At 33.8% G+C, this 21,983-nt stretch overlaps 1 protein-coding gene across 1 annotated transcript in view; it reads right to left on the reverse strand.

Moving 5' to 3' along the window:
• The window catches only part of LOC143646860 (ATP-dependent RNA helicase DHX29-like), a 42,830-nt gene that overhangs the window by 12,374 nt on the left and 8,473 nt on the right, over nucleotides 1–21,983 (reverse strand). The window contains 10 exon segments of the mRNA XM_077116267.1: nucleotides 164–277; nucleotides 414–558; nucleotides 4,112–4,255; nucleotides 10,724–10,882; nucleotides 11,547–11,673; nucleotides 15,086–15,106; nucleotides 15,108–15,212; nucleotides 16,138–16,283; nucleotides 18,606–18,735; nucleotides 19,550–19,663. Of these exon segments, the coding sequence (XP_076972382.1) occupies nucleotides 4,212–4,255; nucleotides 10,724–10,882; nucleotides 11,547–11,673; nucleotides 15,086–15,106; nucleotides 15,108–15,212; nucleotides 16,138–16,283; nucleotides 18,606–18,735; nucleotides 19,550–19,663 (846 nt within the window). The 3' untranslated portion in view covers nucleotides 164–277; nucleotides 414–558; nucleotides 4,112–4,211.

A 21,983-nucleotide genomic window follows, 5' to 3' on the forward strand; every position in this document is an offset into this window, starting at 1 on the left:
ATGCTTTAATAGAAATTTTAAAACAACAACAACAAAAACTTGGTTCACCATGCCAAAATTAACTAAAGGTAAAAAGTCTTCCAAAACTCTGATAAAGAGTTTTAATGCAGCAAACATTTTTCTATTTTAAATCACAGTAAATATAATAAAGATGTATAATTACCGTTCAGAATAAAATCTTCTGTCAGTTGATAGGAAATCATACAATTGTTGAATATGAGCAAGGCCAGGTAAAAAGATCAATACTGCTCCTTCAATATTTCTAAATTGGGGACTTCTATTTAAATTTTTAAAAAATACAATATTCAAAGTAAGAAGTCTAGAGAACAGCATATAAAATATTAATAAAACATCTCTAGTTAGAAGAAAAGCTTATCAAAATAAATGGAGACATTATAGGAACAGAAATATACCTAAATATGCAAGAAGTTCCAAAATGAGATCCAGGTTGATTTTATGGGGATTCATGTAAAGAATAGCATGCTGAGTGCGGCTGCTATACTTCTGGTAAAATGGATTTAAATCAACAGTTCCTCCAGTCTGAACTGGGATGTATTCCTACAAGAAACACAACCAGAGAAAGCTGAACAAAAATATTAAGCATTTTTATAAGATAAAGAAGGAAAAAGGAGGTATTTGCACTCATTCAAATCTAGTTTTCTATTGTTACCACAATTATTTATGTTAAAATTTAGCAGGTGTACAGTATCTATCAGTAGAAAAGGTATCATAAATTTTATATTTCTTATCATTTAATTTCATTCAGCTCTTAAGTATAGTAAAAACTTCTGAACTTGGGATGTACATATTAAAGAAAAACATAATCCTTAATATATCAATCTGTGGCAACTGAAAAGCAGCCAGGCCAAGAGAGGTTATGATAACTTGAATAAGTTTATACCTACCTCATTCATTCTATGTTCTACTTTGGCTACTGGTTTCCAATCACATCTCTTCTTAAATACCTATGATTTTCTTTTTTTTTAGTTTCTAAACTAATCTTTTTTTCAGAGGTCTAGGGAAAAGTTCTAGTTTTTACTTTCTTGGTTTATTCTGCTTAAAATAAAAGTACCATGAGAAAAAAAAGATAAAGTTAACTTTAACTGTGGGCTTCCATCAGATTGGATACATGCTTGATATATAAGTGAAATATTGTGGATACAATGAAAATGCTGGATCCAGGACCGTTGGCTAGGCAGCGTAATATAGCTTTTGTGATATTTCTAAAAACATGTAATAAGGACTAACTCAATAGGAAGAATTGCACATGCTCTGGACAGCTTTATTGTGGAGCTTAGGTTTCCTCCTGCCAGGACAGAGGCTACTGAAAAAACCTAGATTTTAGGCCTGTCCTATCCTGACCACCTACGGTGTTGAGATAGAGAAAATCATTACAAATTTACTCCTCAATAATTAATCATCACTGTGAAACTGCTATATAAAAGTTGATTCTTACTTATATGTCCTTGATTTTGTACTGTGGGTCTATATGGCCCAGGATAGTGTAAGAAGGAAACTAAAAACCACAAACCAAAGACTACAGTACAATGAAGCAAAGATTAAAGAAGTGACCCTTAAATATTGTTCATAATCACAGCTATTCCTCTTCTATCAAGTTATGCTTGAATTCATGAGTCAGCCACAGGATTTTTTTTTTTAAGAAAAAGTCTCAAATCAACAAATCTGATTGCATTTTAAAAATATCACAAATAGTCATGGCATCTTATTGTTTCCATAGCTAGACAACTCTTAGATATTAAGTCTTATTCATCAGCCTGCTATACTGTTCCTTTCTCCAGAGATATAGATGCCGTCCCCAAATTTTTTGATATTTCTGGTTTTAACTATCCTGGCCCACAGAATCAAAGCAGCTGAATTTGATGCAATTTCAATGTAATTTCCTTCAAGAATTAACTCATCTTTCTGGGCTTGAGATACTGAACAAGCAATGCCTGGCCTCATCTAAACCCTAGAGATACATTTTTAACCCCCTAAATTTATGATTTCAACAAGAGACCCACTCTCCTGAGTAACAACACTGATGGGGAAGTGAGCACACAGACCTCATCTTTTAACTGAAGCCCACTATAACACCCTTGATCATGTTCTATACATGACTATAGACAGTGCAAACCATCTGTCAACCTGAAGCCTCTTCTTTTTCTTTCCAAGGATACTGAGTTCTACACTGATGTGACTGAAATTCTTCTGCAACATTCCTCTAAGACCCTTCACAAAAACTGGGCATCCCTTCAAGACGGTTGCTTAGAACAGTCTTCTTTCTTGTGGTAGATGTGGCAAGGAGAGAGCCATATGATTGTAGAACTCTCCTTGTACGTTATACCCAGATCTTATTATTGATGTCTTTCAAAATGTTTTCCTTTTACCCGATACTTTTTTATTCCTCCTGCTTTGCTTGTAACATAATGGTTATTTCTTCTTCTTCCTCCAGAAATTTCTGACAATATTCTGAGTCTTTCTCCAGTACAAAGCCTGTTTCCTCTATTATATCTTCAAGATGGAAAACCTGTACAGATTAAGCCATATAATTGGGTGAACTCAAATTGGTTTCAGGAAATATCATTTTAAGGGGATTAAAACCTTTTGAACGTCACCAAGCACTAATTTAGAATAATATGAAAAAGTTTTTTTCCCAACATTATTTGGGAATGAAGAACTTGGTTGATGTAGATGGGCCAGTCCCTAGATGCCTCAGAACAAATTATATCATGGTGTACGTTTTTATGTGTGAAAATTGATTAAAAGAACAGTCTTCATCAGCTGAATCAAAAGTGTAAACATTTAGAAAATGCAGAAGAGAAAGCTTCAAGAGGACAACCCTAAACATGAGGAACAGGAGGAAAGGGAGTTACTTGTTCCAGGCAGCCATCTTCAATCTGGACATGGTGATTTTGATAGGCAAACATGGTTTATGTTCCACAGCCCTCAGGTTTGTCTTCGGCAGAACCCTCCTTCTGTCTCACGTATCTTCAGTCAAGGTAGCACCAGCCATCTAATCCCCAGAATGTCTCCAGGTCCTCTCTTGACTTGCAGAACCCTGTGAGTAGTTCTGGACTCAGACTGCACAAGGACTGTTCTGGGGGGAACCCTCTGGTGGGAATGCAATTTCTTTTTACATTGTAAATAAAGAAATTTACATTTGTAATAAAATATTTACAATATTACAATATTGTAATAAAAATATTTACATTGTGCAATAAAGAAAGCGTACCTCAACAGGGTAACTCCTTCCTGAAATTCTGAGAATAGGGCAGTGTGTGAAATATGCAGAAAACTTTTCATTTTCTAAGTTTCTATACTGATTAAAAATCAATGAATGACTAGGCTCCCATGCTGCCTTCTGAACTTCATGAATTCACAGACATTCACAAAAACTTTATATCAGGGAAAATTAAAAAATTATTTTCTGAATAATAGAAATAATAGATATACTATATATCTTATGTACAAAGCAAATCACTTTATATATACTAAACTAGTATGCCATTTAAAATAACTCTAAAGTGAAACTCTTTGCATAATTCAATTTATATGTGCTTTCAAATTTGATTCAAGCAGGGATATATCTAAAGAGAAAATGACACATGGATGAAGATTCCTTGTCTTTTATAAGAATTAGAGAAGATCCTTTAACTTCTACATGTATTAGTTGATGAGCAGTGTAGTGGTAAGAGCAGAGTAGAGCCAGACTGCCAGGGTTTGAGCCACCATCACCAGCAACTTACTGGCTGTGTGACCTTGGGCAAGTGATTTGACTTCCTTATGCCTGTTTCTTAAACTGTAAAACAGAGATAGTAGTACTTACTTCAATGGGTTATGGGGAGGTTTAAATGAATTAACACATACAAAGTAAATGAATTAACACATACAAAGTATTTTGAAGAGCATCTAGCACACAGCAAGTATCCTAATGTATTTATTTAATAAAATAAATGTATAACGAGATGTTAGAGGAGATTAAATAAATTATTATGTATAAAGTATATGGCATTTAGTAATCACAAAAGAAAACAGCTAGCATTAAAAGTAACATCTTTTTAATACAAAAATTTTAAAAACCTATCTAGACACAACTAGAGAATCAACTCACCTCATCTACAATAACATGAGATACATTAGTTAGAAGACCGTCTTCTTGAAGTTTCCTTAGCAAAACCCCTGTTGTACAGTAGAGTAATCTGGTAGATTCACTAGCTCGAGATTCCATCCGGATCTGATATCCACACAAGGAATTCTGAACGAGAAAGAACACAAGACTGAGAACAGCTTCTTCCAAGTGATCTGGGAAACAAGGTTTAAAAAACGAAGCATGGGGTGGGCAGCAGTGGCTCAGTGGCAAAGTTCTTGCCTGCTGTGCCAGAAACCTGGGTTTGATTCCCAGTACCTGCCCATGCAAAAAAAGAAGCATAGTGTTCATTTCTCTAATATATGGAACAGAGTAAATAAATCTATATAGTACAATTTATTATTAGATTTCCCTAGTTTTTGATTATATAATACTATAAAGCAGGGGTAGTTTTTAAGAAAAACCTTTGTGCTTTTTAACATGTTGAAACAGAAAGCTGTTAATCAGCTTCAAATATCATTATTAAAAAAACATAACAAATGTTGAATTAATTTCATATTAAATTACCTTGGATCAAAATACTGAGATACTCAGAAACAGAATTTTAAAGCAGCTCCTACAATGTGGTCTACTTCCCTGTCAACAGCTCATAAAACTTGCCACCATTAAAAAAACAGCTGCTATTATACCAGTGCTTACTAATGGGAATCTTGAAGTCACTTCTATTTCTATCACAACTTTTTACTCCTTCAGTCATTCCTTTGTTTTATTTGTATACATGTCTGTCATTATGCTTAACCTTAGTTTCTTACAGGTGTCTTTTTATATCCCTATATTTGCTGAGAGAATCCCAGAAAATGTACTAAATAAAAATTATTTAATGAAGCATATTATCTTAAGAGACAAAAATATTAAGGACCATCTCTAGAATGAACAACTCAAATTTTAACTAAGTTAATTATATGAACTGGGAATTTATCATATTTGGTTCTAATCAACCTTAATTATTTCCATACTTTGTAGTCACTCTGGTTGAGGTTTGACCAGTTTTGTGTGCACTTGCATGGCAAATGCATGACAACAGATATTTAAGAACTTCTCCATTAAAAAAAAAATACAGGATTTGAAAACAGTTTAGTATTTTCTTCTGTATTGTTTTTCCCTTCTACTCTTTAAAAAAGAATTACTGAAAATCTTTCAGGATACATTCCAAAGAAATGATTTACAAAAACTTGAGATAGAGGAGATCAAGAGTCAAACTTATTATTTGTCTAAATTCTTTGAATATTTAGTCTAGTACGTAACATATTTGATATTCAGTTATGACATGTATTTTTTCTTTTATATGAGAATTTTAATGACAGAATTGCTAAAAACCCTTTTCATATGTAAGACAGTAGTATATTACCACATCTTTCAAAGAAAACATCTGCAAACTTCCTTAAGTGTGTTACTGAACAACCAGTAACTGTCAAAGCTCATATATGGGACAGGTTCCATTTGGATCCCCAAAGCAAAGATGAGTACTGTCACCATTCACAGAGACAGAGTTGAACAGCATCTTACCCTTCCTCCAGGTCCACTTTCACAGCCCAATTCTTCACACACCCTTGTGGCTAAACTCACTGCTGAGATTCTCTGGGGCTGGGTACAGACAATGTTACATTTACTTGTTCCCCATTCATTTAGAAGCAAATCTTCCAAAAGAAAAGTGGTAGTTGAGTACTTTTACCACTTCCTGTTTCACCTGCCACAGCCACTACCCTGTGCCTTTTAAGAGTTTCGACAATCAAATTCCGGTGTTTGAACACAGGTAACTGTTTCCTTTCCTTTAGAAGTCTCTGATACTTCAGTGTGCTTTGCAACCTTCTGAAGAGGTTTCTGACAGGTTCCAAGTCTTCTGCAGGATAGTGCAGAAAAGTCCTCATCAGAAACTAAATTTTCCCAAGATTCCTCAGGATCTTCAGAATTTTCTTTCTTATTCTCAGAATGCTGTTGTTGCTGCTGCTGTTGTTGTTTCAATTTATTCAGAAGTTTGGCAATAAAAAGATCACACGGTTTATTGGTTTCCATTTTATTTAATTCTTCCTTTTTCTTTTCTGCATCACTCCACTCCAACCAAACATTTTGGTAAGTAGGAGGAAGTAACTGATGAAGTGACTGTGAAAGGGGAAAAAAAAAAACCCAAAGAACCAAAAAGCAGTATATCATTTTCACTAACTACTGGGTATCAAAATACAGCTTAGAACTTAGAATAGCTACCTTACTCTTAAAATGTAATTTGTCTCAAACCATGAAGTTATTAATTTAATATGATGTGTTCATATAATCAAAATTTATAAATAACATATCACATATGAGCTTTTTGGCTTGCTAATGCTGTGACCTAGAGCAAGTTCTTAACCTCTCTGTGCCTCTGTTTCTGCATTTGTAAAAGGGGGATAATAATAGTACCTCCCTCATAGGCATACTGTGAGGTTAAATAAATTAATACATGTAAAGTGCTTATTCCTGGAACATAGTAAACTACTAAATAAATATTTTTTATTCCTGCAGTGCTATATAAATATATAGATGAATCATTAGGCATTTTTAAAACATACTAGAACATCATTACAAAGCTTCTTTTGAGATTCTGGCAGTCATCTAATGTACAGCTCAAAGTGTTTTAAGTGAACTGTACTAAGTGGAATCTGAGTTATCCTAATTTTGTGCTATAAAAGAGCCCACAGTTATCTCTGTGACATTGACACTCATTTCTACTAAGTCATCTCAGTTTTTGTTCTCTTATTTTGCAAAACGAAGGCAATGAGAAACATTAAGAACTTTTATTAGCAAAATTTAGAAAGAACTGCTTGGAATTCTACTTAATCAGTGTCTAACAGTTTCAGTGATTCTAATTTCCCATAAAAAAGGACATAGAAGACACATTTACTATAAAGAGGACATGTTGACAATCTAAATTATAAAGAAAAAAAGGAACAGCATTGTATTCTCTTAAAGAACTTCCTTCAGGAATACTTTAACTATTGCAAACTGGGAAGCTTATAATAGTTCACCTAGAATTGAAAACTGTAACCAATACTGATGATCTTTTTTCAATTGAAAAGATAATATACTATTAAAGGAAAATAACTGTTTAAAAACTTCCTTAATTCAACCACCCTATTAAATTAAATTAAAACTATTTTTAACCTGTAAATTAATCTCATAAAAAGTTGGACCAAATTGTCTCTTTCAGACCTCAGGTCTAAGAAGCAAGGGGAAAGACTGAGCTAAATTTAGGGGTGAGAGGAAATCCAAATTATGAATGAGCAGAACCTAGGACTAATCAGAAGGAGTCAGTAAATAGAAAATTGGCCCAGAGGACCATAATTAAATACTTTATGTAGATATAGTTTAAGTTGCCAAAGTATACTATGCCTATTAGTCCATAAATGTTTTTTGAAGCATTTAGTTGTAGAAAGCCTCACCTGCCCTTTCACTAAATGATGAAGAGCTAAAGTAGCTCCCAGGTGCTGAGCTTGCATGCCATTCTCTGTTAAGATTGGAGGACACACTATCAAGACATCATCTTCAGACTTGATCACTCTCACCCTACAAAGAAAAAGATGAAAAAAATAAAAATAAAATTGATGAACTATAAAGAGAGTCCCAATACATCGAACCTAAATTTACATCAATTATTTAAATCAAATATTTCTCTGGAAGGCATGGATAATCTATACATACTCTCAACCTGAGATATGAATTAGAGAGCTTCCTAAATATTAACTTAATTTATAGGAAACAAAAAGATTTTTTTTTATCTTACATTCTTCTAAAAGTTCATTCAGTCATCCAGAGAAACATACCTGCATTTCCATTATCTACCTACTGGAATTCTTTCAAAGGAAGGATTTGGACTCTTGGGAAGATTCTTCCCGACCCAATCAATTAGAAATTGTTTGGGAGATTTTCCAGTCCAGCTTCAAGTAGCATAGTCAAAATTTCTTACATCATGAAGTTCTCTCTTTTTATCTAAAATTACAGAGATAAAAATCATCATGTACACTCCTTTTCAACCTGAAGAAGTTAGAATGGTCATTGCCCAAATATCCCTGAAGATCGAGTGAGGGACGAGGTGTAACAGAGCAGTTAGGACTTAACAAAGGATTATGACTAGTGAATCATTACACAGATACTTCTTTTTAGTTTCTAGTGTATTAAAACACCAAAAAGAAAATACCTGAAATTGTGGAACTGTAACCCATATGATACTTTGAAATTTGTTCTACTACTACTTGTTAAACTTTCCTTTGAAATTTATTGCTTTTCGGGATATATTACATTTCACAATAAAAATATTTAAAAAAAAGATGGGAGAAAGATCAAAGGAGATGGTAGAGTTTTATAGAGAAGGGAGGATTTAACAAATGAATTTGACTGCTGAATCATTCTATTGATACTTTAGTCTCCAGAGTCTTGGAGCAACTAGTAGTGAAAACCTTAATTTGTGGAACTGTAACCCATACCAAACTCTGAAATCTGATCTATAACTAATTGTCATGGTGTGCTTTGAAACTTATTGCTTTTTTTTTGTATATATGCTATTTTTCACAAACAAGAAAAAGTCGATTGTGATGATAAATACACAGCTATATGATGATACTGTAAACCACTGATTGTACACTTTGGATGAGTGCATGGTATGTGAATATATAATATATATCAATAAAATTGCATTTAAAAACATTCTGTAGTAATATAAAATCTGTAAGTGATCAAGATCACTTTTGGGAAAAACAGTTCTAGAAGAAAAGACACATAGACATGCTTACTCTTCTAAAAGTGAGGTAAAGAAATTTGCTGGGTAGCACCATGGAAAATCCTGAATTTATAAAAAGGAGGAACTTATGTATTCTTATCAAATATCTGTGAAACCATCCATCTGATGAATTATTTAGGATACTTACAATTATGTTTGGTATGCTATCCCATGCCTAGAGTAAACTTAAAAAAAAAATGTCATTTCTTTGCTTACCATCTGCCACCATGGCCATGACCACAGCCACAATCATATCACTATATCACCACCACAATGACTTCCTGTTACGTGTAAAATAAAGGTGAAATTACATACTACTGCCTAAAAGCCATCATGGTCCATCTCCACCCATCTCTTGCCATTCTTTCCTCATGCTCACTATGCCATATCCACTCTCCCTATGATTTCAGTTCCTCAAATGTTCTAAGTCTGCCTGGCCCAATGCAGTAGTGCTAGCCACATAATTAAAACTAAATAAAATTTTAGAAATTCAGTTTATCATCTGTACTAGCACATTTCAAGTGTTCAGTATACACATCTAGCAAGTGGCTATCACATTGGACAGCACAGATCTAGCATATGTCCGTTACTGCAGAAAACTTTGTCGAACAGTGCTGCTCTAAGCTCTTTCCCACATTAAACTTCCAATGTTCTATCCAAGAAGGGATTCTTATCTGGCTCTTTCCACCAACTTGTAACCAGGTCAACACCTAATCATCTGTTAGCTCTCAGAACAAGTATCATCAGCAAGGTCTTCAAAATCCAAATTAGAACTCCTTGTTAATCTCTAATATTACAAGCCAGCTTTTTTTTCTTTTATAGCACAGTTTGTAATTATATATTTATTTGTGTAAACTTAGAAGTTATCTTTCCTACTAGATTTACATTTGAAGAAGGCAGAGGCTATATTATTTTGTTCATTACTGCATACACAGTACCTGACATTGTGTACAATAAGGATTAAATACTTTTTGAAAAAATGAATAAGATATTTGTAGCTATTTAGATTAATTCAACAAACATTTACTGAGTAGCCACCATATCAGGCATCAAGCTGGGTCTACATCAGAGATTAAGGATGAATGAGACATGGTTCATACCCTTAAAAGAACTGATAATTAAGTGTGGGATCAGATTAATTATATCACAGTCTAATAACTATTACATTAGCTGTGTCAATAATCTATTTGGGAATGCAGAAAAAGAAATTCACCATTTTACTTACCTCTGGTGGCGTGGCAACAGTTAGGGAGGGCTTAAAGAAGAGGTGCCATTTGAGTAAAGCTTGAAGTGAGGGAGAAGTTGGCCAAGTAACAAGATGACCAAAGTCATGCAGCCATGAAGCAACATATGTTTTAAAGAATGATGTGGCTGGAGTATATAGCTGTGAAAAACTGGCAATATGGTAAAAGGCAGACTGCAACAGACTGCAAAAAACTCTTGAACATCATGCTAAAGGGTTTGGACTTGTAGTAATGATGACAGCAGGCTCAGAACAATTAAAAGTTTTTTTTTTGCATGGGCAGGCAGCGGGAAATGAACCATTCAAGGTTTTTAACAGGAAATGCACAATTAGGTCTGCATTACAGGAAGATAACTCTGGGAGGATTACGGAGGGTAGCCTGGAGAGAGATAAGGCTGAGGCAATATATTCATGATTACTAAATACTATACAAACAAGTTATCTGAATTGTTATTTTTCCAAGACAACTTGTGGAAGTATAACAGTTTGGTGCAATATAAACTAACATAATTTCACAATTATATATTCCTTTACATTTCATTTATTATTGAAAAATTACACTTAGGACTAAATTCTTTCACTTCACCTTTCTCTTCTTCAGTAGGAGCAGAAGACTTTTCAAGTAAGTTAAAGTTCAAAGCACCTTCCCCTTCTGCAGCCAAAGGAGGTTTTTTACTTTCATTCTGTTGATGTGAAGTCTTTATGGCTGAATTAAATACTGGATGGTCTTCTAAAGTTTCCATTTCTACCAAGAAAAAAGATGATGTTTAGTTTCATGTATTTGTTTTCTATGCCTTTTATTTTGCAACGAGGGTTGGGAAAAATGGTTGGCATTCTTTCTTTTTTATAATACATTATTTAACAGATGCGGAAGACCTGGAAAAACAGCTTCATTAACTATAAATACTCATGGAATTGTATCTACCTCTTCTTGGAAGAAGATGGTGTTTACGGTATAAATCAGTTAAATTATGGCCTTTAGGCCAAACATGTTCCAATGCCTGTTGTTATTGTTTTTTTTTTTGTATGGGTTGTGAGCTAAGAATAGTTTTAACATTTTTTAAATTGCTGGGAAAAAAAGTAAAAAGGCAGTAATAGTTCATGACATGTAAAAATTATATAAAATTTATATTTCAGTGTCCATAAAAAATTATATTGAATGTAGCTATGCTCATTTGTTCATGTATTATCTATGACTGCTTTCATGATACAACAGCAGTTAAGCAGTTGTGACAAAGACCATGTGGTACATGAATTCTACAATTATCTACTATCAGGCCTGTTACAGAAAAAGTTTGCCAATCCTTGGTATAAAATGCCAAATAGCAGACATGTTAAAAAGAGGCAATCTCAATCCTAGGAAGTCAAAAAAGGACAATTTATGCCTCTAAGAATTTAAAAGTATTTACCTCTTTGAAACCTCCTTATTTTTTCTTGAGCCTCTTTTTGGCCCTGCTTGTTTTTTTCTAGTTTAAAGGTAGCTGCTAGCTGCTTTGCATCCAGAAGTTTTGCTGCAAGGTGCAAGTATCTTTCATTCTGTTCTGAATAAGATGATTATAAGGAAATAAAAAGAAAAGCAAGATTAATTTATCCATGGTCAATATACTGTACCAAAACTTCTGATTTTTAACTTTGTCTTTTGACCCAGAAATTCTAATTTTAGGAATTTTTCATAGGGAAATAATACAAATATGTAGATTTGCAGGTAGATGGATCTTTACAGCAACAACGACTGTAACAGAAAAATAGAAAATTAATATGGTACATCTCTACCAAGAAATATTATTCAGCCATTTAAAAAATGGTAGTGAAATAATGAGGGTGATCCACATGATGGAACTTCCTGAATGTGTTAAATAAGATAAAATAACCAAGAGAATTAAAAAGTATGAAAAATGTTAATAGGAAATATTGTGGTGGGGAGATGGTTTATGGGAACCCTACTTTCTGCAGGATTTTCTGTATACCTACAACTACTCTAATTTTAAAAAGGTATGAGTTCCTATCTGTAAAAAGAAAAATTGTTTAATAATATACATCTAAAAGTTACCTTTCCCACTATGTTAAGGAAGATAGTCGAACAAGAAGAAATGGCTTCTGAGGAAAACTGCTATGACATGACTGTTGAACAAAAGCTAGAAAGAGTTTAAAAATAAACTCAAATACTGTTTTTTTTTGGCTTATAAGGGACAGCAAATAAGCAGCAGAGCAAGGGATAAAGAAGACAATGGCATATACGACGCTGTTATGAAACAACTGTTACAAGGAAGGGAAAAGAGGCAACTAAGCAAACACAAGTGTTTGCATTCTGGGGCCATTTTGTGTAGAAGTTAACACACACGGAATAACAAATAGGAGGGTTAGCAACCTCCTCAAATTCACCAAAATTACTTTACATAATTTCCTTTCCATCTTTCCTATTTCTGCACTAGCAGTCCACCCACCTATGCATCTCTTGCCATCTTTGGTTTATTCTGACCTTTATTTTCAGTAAATCACCAATTTCTATTGATACCTGCATCAGAATGTCTCACTTCTGTCCCAATTTCCAAACTACGTCCTTATTATTTTAGAACGCAGCTGATGAAAATAGCTAGTAACACGGCCCCCCCCAGAACCAGTCTTTTCAATTTTCAAACCACTCAGACACTTCTAGAAAATCTTCCTAAAATGTCAAATTCTTCTTGTCAGTCACCTGCACCCAAACTTCTAGTGGCTCTTCACAATGAATAATGAATGTGCCAAACTCATTTTCTGGGCATGAAAATGCTCCACAATCTCAGCTAAACAAATCTATTCATTCCTCTCTGACAGTATTCACCTATACGTTCTATTTCTTTATCTCATCTATTTTTTAATGTCCAAAGGCTCCTTGCATAATTCCCCTTCAGTAACCTTCACATGATGTCACCTATCTGGACAGTATTTCTATCCTTCTTTTTTGCCTTCTTGAACTCTGTGCACCTTTTAAGTGCCATCTTTCTTTGAAGTATTGAACTAATGCTCCAATAGAAAAGACTCTTCTTTCTCTGAAACTCAAGATAGACTTAAACTTTTAAAATTTCTATTAGTTTAATATTGGGACATAGTTAAAAAAAACTTTTATAAAAAAGAAATCTCCCTCTTACTTTACTACCCCAGTTCTAATACTAGTGATAGCTTCATATGTTATTTCTCCTTGCATATATCAGAATGCAAATATATGTGTGCATACATATTTTTTCTTTTACACCAATGCGCTTATCACTCTAGACATGATGTTCTGCAACTTCTTTTCTCCCTTTTTAATAATAAATAACTTTATTAAGTAAGGTATCATCTACCTATAATACGATGTACTCATTTTCAGTATACAGGTCAATGACTTTGATAAATATATACATCCATGTAACTGTCATCACAATTATGATATAGAACATTTCCACTGACACAAAAAATTCCTTTGTGATTCTTTACAGACATTCCTCTCCCCCAACTCTGGACTCAGGCAATCATTGATCAACTTTTGGTCACTATATATTGATTTCTGCATAGATTATTTTTCCAGAATTTAATCTAATCATATAATATTTTTAAGATCCTTCCATATTATTGCATTTAGAAGTAGTTGGCTCCTTTTTATTGCTGGGTAGAATTCTATTGCTTATGCAGTATAATTACATTACATTTTGTTTACCCATTTACCTGTTGACAGTTATCTGGGTTACTTGCAATGATTGTAAAATAGTGACATTATGAATAAAGCTGCTATATAAACGTTTGTTTTTACAAGACTGTTTTGAAGGCATGATTTCATTTTTCTTGAGTAAGTATCTAGATGGAATTGTTGGGTACCATGGTAAGTTTATGTTTAACTTTATGAGAAATGCCAAACAGTATGAGTGTTCGAGTTGTTCCATAGTCTGTCCAATGTTTGGTATTACTGATCTATATTTTAGCCATTAGATGGATATATAGTGTATTTCATTATAGTTTTCATTTTTATTTCTCTGAGGACTAGTGATGTTGAAGAAATTTTTATATGATTATTGGCCATTCATATATCTACTTTTATAACATATCTATTGTCTAACTATATAATTCTGGATAGAAGCCTTTTGTCAAATATATCTATGGTCAATGTTTTCTTTCCACTACCGGGATTTTTTTTTTTTCATTTAACAGTGTAAACTGTACCTTGTATTTTCCTCTCACTTCTTTTTTGGGGTGCATGGTCCAGGAATCAAACCCAGGTCTCCTGCATGGAAGGTGAGCATTCTACCACTGAACCACCCGTGCGCTTCCTCTCCACTTTGTTTTTTTTTTTTGAGAAGATAAGGATTTATTCATGATCTTGCAAGAACAGGTGCTCAACCAAAATGTCGTGGCTAGTGCACCAAGAGACAGAATGCCACAGATTTTATACCTTAAGCCTAGCACGCAGGTCCCTCCCGTTACTCCACTAATTGGATTCTCCAGAGGTTACAGCCTATCTGGATAATCTAAGTCAAATTTCCTATCAAAGGTTCCCGCTTTTGATTACACTTTACATTTCAGTGACCCCGGCAGTTACTTATTTAAACTTCTGGCTGTTACTTATTTAAACTTCTACCTTGTATTTTTAGATAATCTTAAAATGTCTTTGTTTTCTCTAGCCAAACTATGGATTTACTCTGTAAAGGAATGTACCTTTTTTTTAAAATTACACAAAGAATTCAACATACTCTTTAAACATAACATTCATTCAATAAATATTTGATGGTTATCTCTTTAAATATAGGAGAAATGTAATTAACATCTACTGAACACTTATTCTGTGCCAAGTTTTTTCCTAAGTGTCATCTTGTTTATTTTTCACCAAGAAGTCAGTCAGTCTCCAATTTGTAAAGGAGGAAAACTAAGTCTCAGAAAAGTTAAATATCTTGCCTAAAAATATCTAGCTAGAAGCCAAATACAAATGTCTACTCACAGGGTCAAATTTTTCCTCCTCTTAAACTTTTAGAATTCTCACTTTTCTCTTCTTCATTTTGTTGTTCAGCATACTGCAAAATCCATCCTTTCATATTTACTTCCTTATTTTTTTCTTCCTTTTTTAGCTATAGAAAGAAAACAAATGTGAAAAACCAAAGTTAGTAAAAGGTATCAGAACTTATTAAGTGTCACTACTTTCAGAATTTCCTTACATTCTAAGACAGCAGACACATAAGCCTCAAAATTATGCTCTTCATCGTTCAGTGAGGGGCAAATGAAATGAACTTAACATTACTTTAAGATGTCTCAACTTAAAGAAGTCAAAGGATATGTTTTAAGGAAAAAAACTAGTGTTTTTCCTTAAAAATAAGAGTGGCTTTATGAGGATGATGCTTCCATAAATGTTTTATGATATGTAGAGTATTTAAGTATAATGCCTTAATGAACTACACCTCCCATTATTCACATCTTCCTATAATTCCCTTTCACAGTGACTTAGGCTTGGCCAGGAGACTTGCTTCAAGTACTGGAACATTAGCCAATGATATGTTAGCAAGAGCGATACAAGCAGAGGATCAAAAAAAAATTTTACATTAGGGCTTATCTCTTGGAAACGAGATTCCATGTTAAGTCTGACCAAACTGAGTTTGTGAGAAAACCCAAACCAGTCACGTGAAGAGAGGAGTGCTTAGTCCGCCAGCCCCTAGGCATTCCAACATATCCCAGATGCACCACTAGTCATGTAAGAAGCCATTCTGGATGTTCCAGTCCTAGCAGATACCTTATGGACCAGCAGAACTGTCCAGCTGAGCCCAGTCCAGATTGCAGAATCATGAGAAATAATGAATTGTTGGGTTACACCATTACATTTTGGGATGGTCTGTTATTCAGCAATAGATAACTGAAGTAGACATTGATCAAAAATTCTGACAAATTAATTAATGATTTTTAATAAGAAATGTTAAACCAACTTAATATTTATACTCATGAACTGCTACATGTGCTTCGTTCTGATTTTATACAATTTTAAATATTAAATTCTTAAATTACCTTAATCTTAGCATCTTCTTCCTGTTTTTTGGTTTTAGGTTGCAACAGAGGTGAAATAGTGGCTTGTATTTGAGGAGACTGAAATTTTGGCCTACTTATAGGTTGTAGCTCTTCAAATTCCTGATTGAATCCTTCAGGAAGTGCATCTTAAAATAAAAGAAACTATGTTAAAAGTAAATTTGGTTTCTTTTATCTATTAGTAAGAATCTGTCTCAAGGAAACAATTCCAAATGTGAATAGTTTTATTCATAAGAAATGCTTAATACATCATTAATTTCAGAGAGAGAAATTAGAAATTAACTAGACACAAAATAGAAAAACAGTTGGAAACATTACTATATGCCCAGAATACAAATATCTCACTATTATTATATAATAAACATTTTTTCATGAAATGCAAAAAAACTGCTATAAGTTTAGTGAAAAAAGAATAATATAAAATAATATATGTTGAAAAAATATGCATAGAACAACTGACTAGAAATATCAAGGTGATGGAGTCATCTGTGAGTGGTAGGATCACCAATGATTTTTATTATTTTTTTATACTTTCCTGGGTTTTGATTAATTATTAATTGTGTTTAATTATTACACATGTATTAATTCTATAATCAGAAAAAAAACAAAGAAACAAAATACTATAATTCCAAAGCTACTACCAAAAGGAAAATGAAATAATAATCACAAAAACACCCCAAACACTAAGCTATTCTTTGCATATGAATATATGTCTAAACCTCTTATTCTCAAATTACTCTTTAAGTAAAAATACTCTTTAAGTTCAAATAGATGCTTTCTTTTTATATCTTTCAATTTTTCTTTAAGAAGTGGCTGCAAATCTCTTCTACTTCTATTGTACTCTATTCTGTTTTCTACTTCTACTCTTAAATGTCCTAGCTAAGTAGGAAGAGAAAAGTTCACACAAATTCTTTCAGTGCTATCTTCAACAGAGCAGGTCAAATGCCACTTCAACTCAATGCAAGAAACATTTACTATTTGCCAACTATATGATAATTTATATAAATCATGCAAATAAAATTTCTCTATAATAAAGCAATGTTCAAATGCTAGCTCATTAATCTCAGAAAATTTTGATAATTTCAGTTATCTAAACCAACAGATCACTCTGAACTTTGCCACAATAAATTTATTTTATGCTTAGAACTTTACACATTATTATGAGGTCCAGCTTATTACAAATATCCTTAAAAATTAACCTTATCACATCATTATCTCATTAAGATAAATTTCTAAAAGCAGAACTGTTGGTTCATACATTCTGTGAAAGAATCTTACAGAAAGGCTAAATATACCATGTTTATTCCCAACAGCAGTGTATGAGAAAGAGCTGTTATTGATTTTCTCAAGGTCTACCTATCAACTGGAGATGAGAGAGAAGAGATAGAGGAAGAAGGAGAAAATACAAATCACTCATAAGGAGAGTAGTCTGTGTTCTCTACCTAGCTGAAATTTCTGGGTTTTGAAAAAAAGGAGAATCAATATCTAGCTTAGTGACTACAAAAAAAAAAGACTTCTAGTAGATAACTGGAGATCCTAGTGTGATAGGGCTAAAAAAACCCTGCAAGGCTATTTGACACCTCTTTCTCAAACATTTATATTCAAATGATATGAAACAGCTTTGGCCTAGGTATAGAGGACCTAATTTTCTTCTACCCCTCATCTTCTAAGAATAGCAATCCTGTGATGAACCTGGTTTTATTGTCAAACTAAAAGTGGACACACATCAGAAGATAGCCAGCCCACGTCTATTTCACCCTCACCATGTTAGGCTCTTAACTTTTCATAAAAAGATCTTAACCCTTCCCACTCTTTGTTTGCCTGTCATAGTCACACAAGCTATTTGCACTCCAGGTACTTGCCAAAGATTACAACATTGATCCTCTGCATAATCAAATATTATTTATTCAAGGCCAGATTGTCCTATTTTTCTGAACCAAAAATCAGGAGATACAGCCTAATAGGTTGGAGGGACAGAAACACAACCTTTTTGGTATTACAGTCATCCTTGGAAATGTATGGCTTGAAAATACATGTATGACTAAATCACTGATAGTCCAAATTCATGGAATTAGAAATTGCAGCTACCCTAGCAGAGTTAAAAAAAAATGCAAATACAGCATATTAATGTAATATACTTTGCATTCTGGTTTACCAATTTCCTTATTAATAAGGATTAACAAACTTCGAGAATTTATGAGTTGTATTAGATGCACTGTAAGATGTCTACCAACAAACGAAAGTAGTGCACAAAAAAATATAATTTTTCCTTGCATGGACCACAATGTCTAAGGAGAATATACTCAAAAGAACAGAGAAAAGGTAAGAACAGTTAAAAAATAACTATAACTGAAAAAACTTTAGGTATTTGAGTAAAAAACTTGATATAAATACCACATATACTGAAACTATTTCAAAACATGAAAGGAATATATGATAATGTTGCTTACCATCTGAGAGGTTTAAACAAAGCCAATCCAATGCAGAATGAAGATCACCTCCATGTAAGAGGGTGTCAGTCATTGCATTTTCAATGTCCTTAGTCTTAAATGAAAATGCTTGTAAAGCCATGTATAAATCCTATACAAGGAAAATATAGAAAAGTCACCTTTGTCAATTTTCTTTTTTCATTACTAATTTATAACCCCATTAATTTTAAACTAGAAACTCTGAAACAAATTATAATTTCAAAAATATCTTTTTTTTTTAGTTATAAGAGTCAAATGTGCCCACTGTACTAAAACTTTGGGAAGTATAGATAAATGAAAAGATGGACTGAGAGAAATTATTCATATTTTCACCATCTGATGTCACTGTTTATAGCATATAATGTTTTCTTTCAGTCATTTTTCTATGATTTTTATATGTGAAAATAAGGCATTTTAATGTACTTTCTAAAGCATGACCTTTGGAGTCATGCTGAATTGGTTCAAATCCAGACTCTACTCCTTACTAATGAATAACACCTTGGCAATACCTTATGTAACCTTTCCAAATTTCAATTCCTTTTTTAAAAAAATGGGGCCAAATATGCCTACCTCATAGGACTGTTATATCAGAGAAATGTAAATAAAGTGTCAGCATAGGGCTTAACATGTTAGATGCTCAATAATATAATTTTTTTTTAAACATGGGCAGGCACTAGGAATCAAACCCAGGTCCTCTGGCATCGCAGGCAAGCATTCCTGCCTGCTGAGCCACCGTACAATAATATAATTTAATTTGTGGAGTGTAACTTAGTTTTCATATCACCATTCTAATGAGTTTTTACAGATGGAAATATGGAATCTCAATGGAACTTGAAGAAGTAATTTTATCTTGTGTGAATCTGTCTTAAAAATACTCCATGAACTAAGAACTAAAGAACTAAGAATTGAAAAAATTTGGAAAATACCTGTAATTTTTTGGCAGTAAATCTCCCAGAAATCACTCCCTTGTCATTATTTTGCTTTTTATGCTCATTGATCACTCCAATAATCCTTTGCTCTAGTTTGTTATTAATTACTACCTGTTGAGACCAAAAAGACCATATCAAATAGAAGCTAAGTTATTAAATATTATTCAATGATTAGATAAATAAAAGCAACTAACACTTTTCTATATACTTACCAACCAATCCCAAAATCTCAGCAAAAATCAAATACAATAATCATGTTGTTTTGGACTACCATTCATTTGACCACATTTTTAATATATATTTAAGAAAAAATGGGATACAGAAAAAGCAACAAGATAGCACACAGTGAGAAAAAAAATCCATTTATAAAGCTTCTCCAAGCCATTTGTTTCAAAACATTGTCCTTGGACCACCCTTAAGTTGCTTTCAAAAAGACAGCCCTCCCGCCGCGTGGTGTCTTAGGCCAGCTGGGCAATTTGGACCGGCACTCCCCCAAGCTGCGGCGGCCTGCGACCCCCCCCCCCAACGCGCGGTTTCTCAGGCCGACTGAGATTCGGATTGGCAAGTTAAAGGAGCCACAGCATCTTTTACTGGTGGGCCCCGCAGACAGACGAGCGCCACGAGTGCCACCTACTGGGCAGGAAAAGTAAAACAGAGCCCAGAGATTTCACAGAAAAACCTTTCAACCAGCCGGGTCCCACACCCAGGGAAATCTGATCAAATGCCCAGACACCAGAAGAAAATAATGGATGACGCTCGGAAAATTGAAGATATGGCCCAGTCAAAGGAACAAACCAATAGTTCAAATGAGATACAGGAGCTGAGACAACTAATGCTGAATATACGAACAGAAATGGAAAAACTCTTCAAAAACCAAATCAATAAATTGAGGGAGGACATGAAGAAGACATGGGCTGAACAAAAAGAAGAAATAGAAAATCTGAAAAAACAAATCACAGAACTTATGGGAGTGAAGGACAAAGAAGAAAAAATGGAAAAAACAATGGATACCTACAATGGTAGATCTAAAGAGACAGAAGCTACAATTAGTGAACTGGAGGATGGAACATCTGAATTCCAAAAAGAAACAGAAACTATAGGGAAAAGAATGGAAAAACTTGAGCAGGGGATCAGGGAACTGAATGACAATATGAAGCACACAAATATACGTGTTGTGGGTGTCCCAGAAGGAGAAGAGAAGGGAAAAGGAGGAGAAAAACTAATGGAAGAAATTATCACTGAAAATTTCCCAACTCTTATGAAAGGCCTAAATTTACAGATCCAAGAAGTGCAGCGCACCCCAAAGAGAATAGACCCAAATAGGCATTCTCCAAGACACTTACTAGTTAGAATGTCAGAGTTCAAAGAGAAAGAGAGGATCTTGAAAGCAGCAAGAGAAAAACAATCTGTCACATACAAGGGAAACCCAATAAGACTATGTGTAGATTTCTCAGCAGAAACCATGGAAGCTAGAAGACAGTGGGATGATATATTTAAATTACTAAAAGAGAAAAACTGCCAACCAAGACTTCTATATCCAGCAAAATTGTCTTTCAAAAATGAAGGAGAAATTAAAACATTTATAGACAAAAAGTCACTGAGAGAATTTGTGACCAAGAGACCAGCTCTGCAAGAAATACTAAAGGAAGCACTAGAGTCAGATACGAAAAGACAGAAGAGAGAGGTATGGAGTAAAGTGTAGAAAGAAGGAAAATCAGATATGATATATATAATACAAAAGCCAAAATGGTAGAGGAAAATATTATCCAAACAGTAATAACACTAAAAGTTAATGGACTGAATTTCCCAATCAAAAGACATAGAATGGCAGAATGGATTACGACCCAGCAATACCACTGCTAGGTATCTACTCAAAGGACTTAAGGGCAAAGACACAGATGGACATTTGCACACCAGTGTTTATAGCAGCATTATCTACAATTGCAAAGAGATGGAAACAGCCAAGATGTCCATCAACAGATGAGTGGCTAAACAAACTGTGGCGTATACCTACGATGGAATATTATGCAGCTTTAAGACAGACTAAACTTATGAAGCATGTAATAACATGGATGGACCTAGAGAACATTATGCTGAGTGAGTCTAGCCCAAAACTAAAGGACAAATACTGTATGGTCCCACTGATGTGAACCGACATTCGAGAATCAGCTTGGAATATATCATTGGTAACAGAGACCAGCAGGAGTTAGAAACAGGGTAAGATAATGGGTAATTGGAGCTGAAGGGATACAGACTGTGCAACAGGACTAGATACAAAAACTCAAAAATGGACAGCACAATAATACCTAAGTGTAATGTAACTATGTTGGAACACTGAATGAAGCTGCACTTGAAATATGGTTTTTTGTTTGTTTGTTTGTTTGTTTGTATCTTTTGTTTTTGTTTTTTTCTTTTTCCTTTTTTTATATAT

Source organism: Tamandua tetradactyla, chromosome 9 (assembly GCF_023851605.1).
Source record: "Tamandua tetradactyla isolate mTamTet1 chromosome 9, mTamTet1.pri, whole genome shotgun sequence".
NCBI lineage: Eukaryota > Metazoa > Chordata > Mammalia > Pilosa > Myrmecophagidae > Tamandua > Tamandua tetradactyla.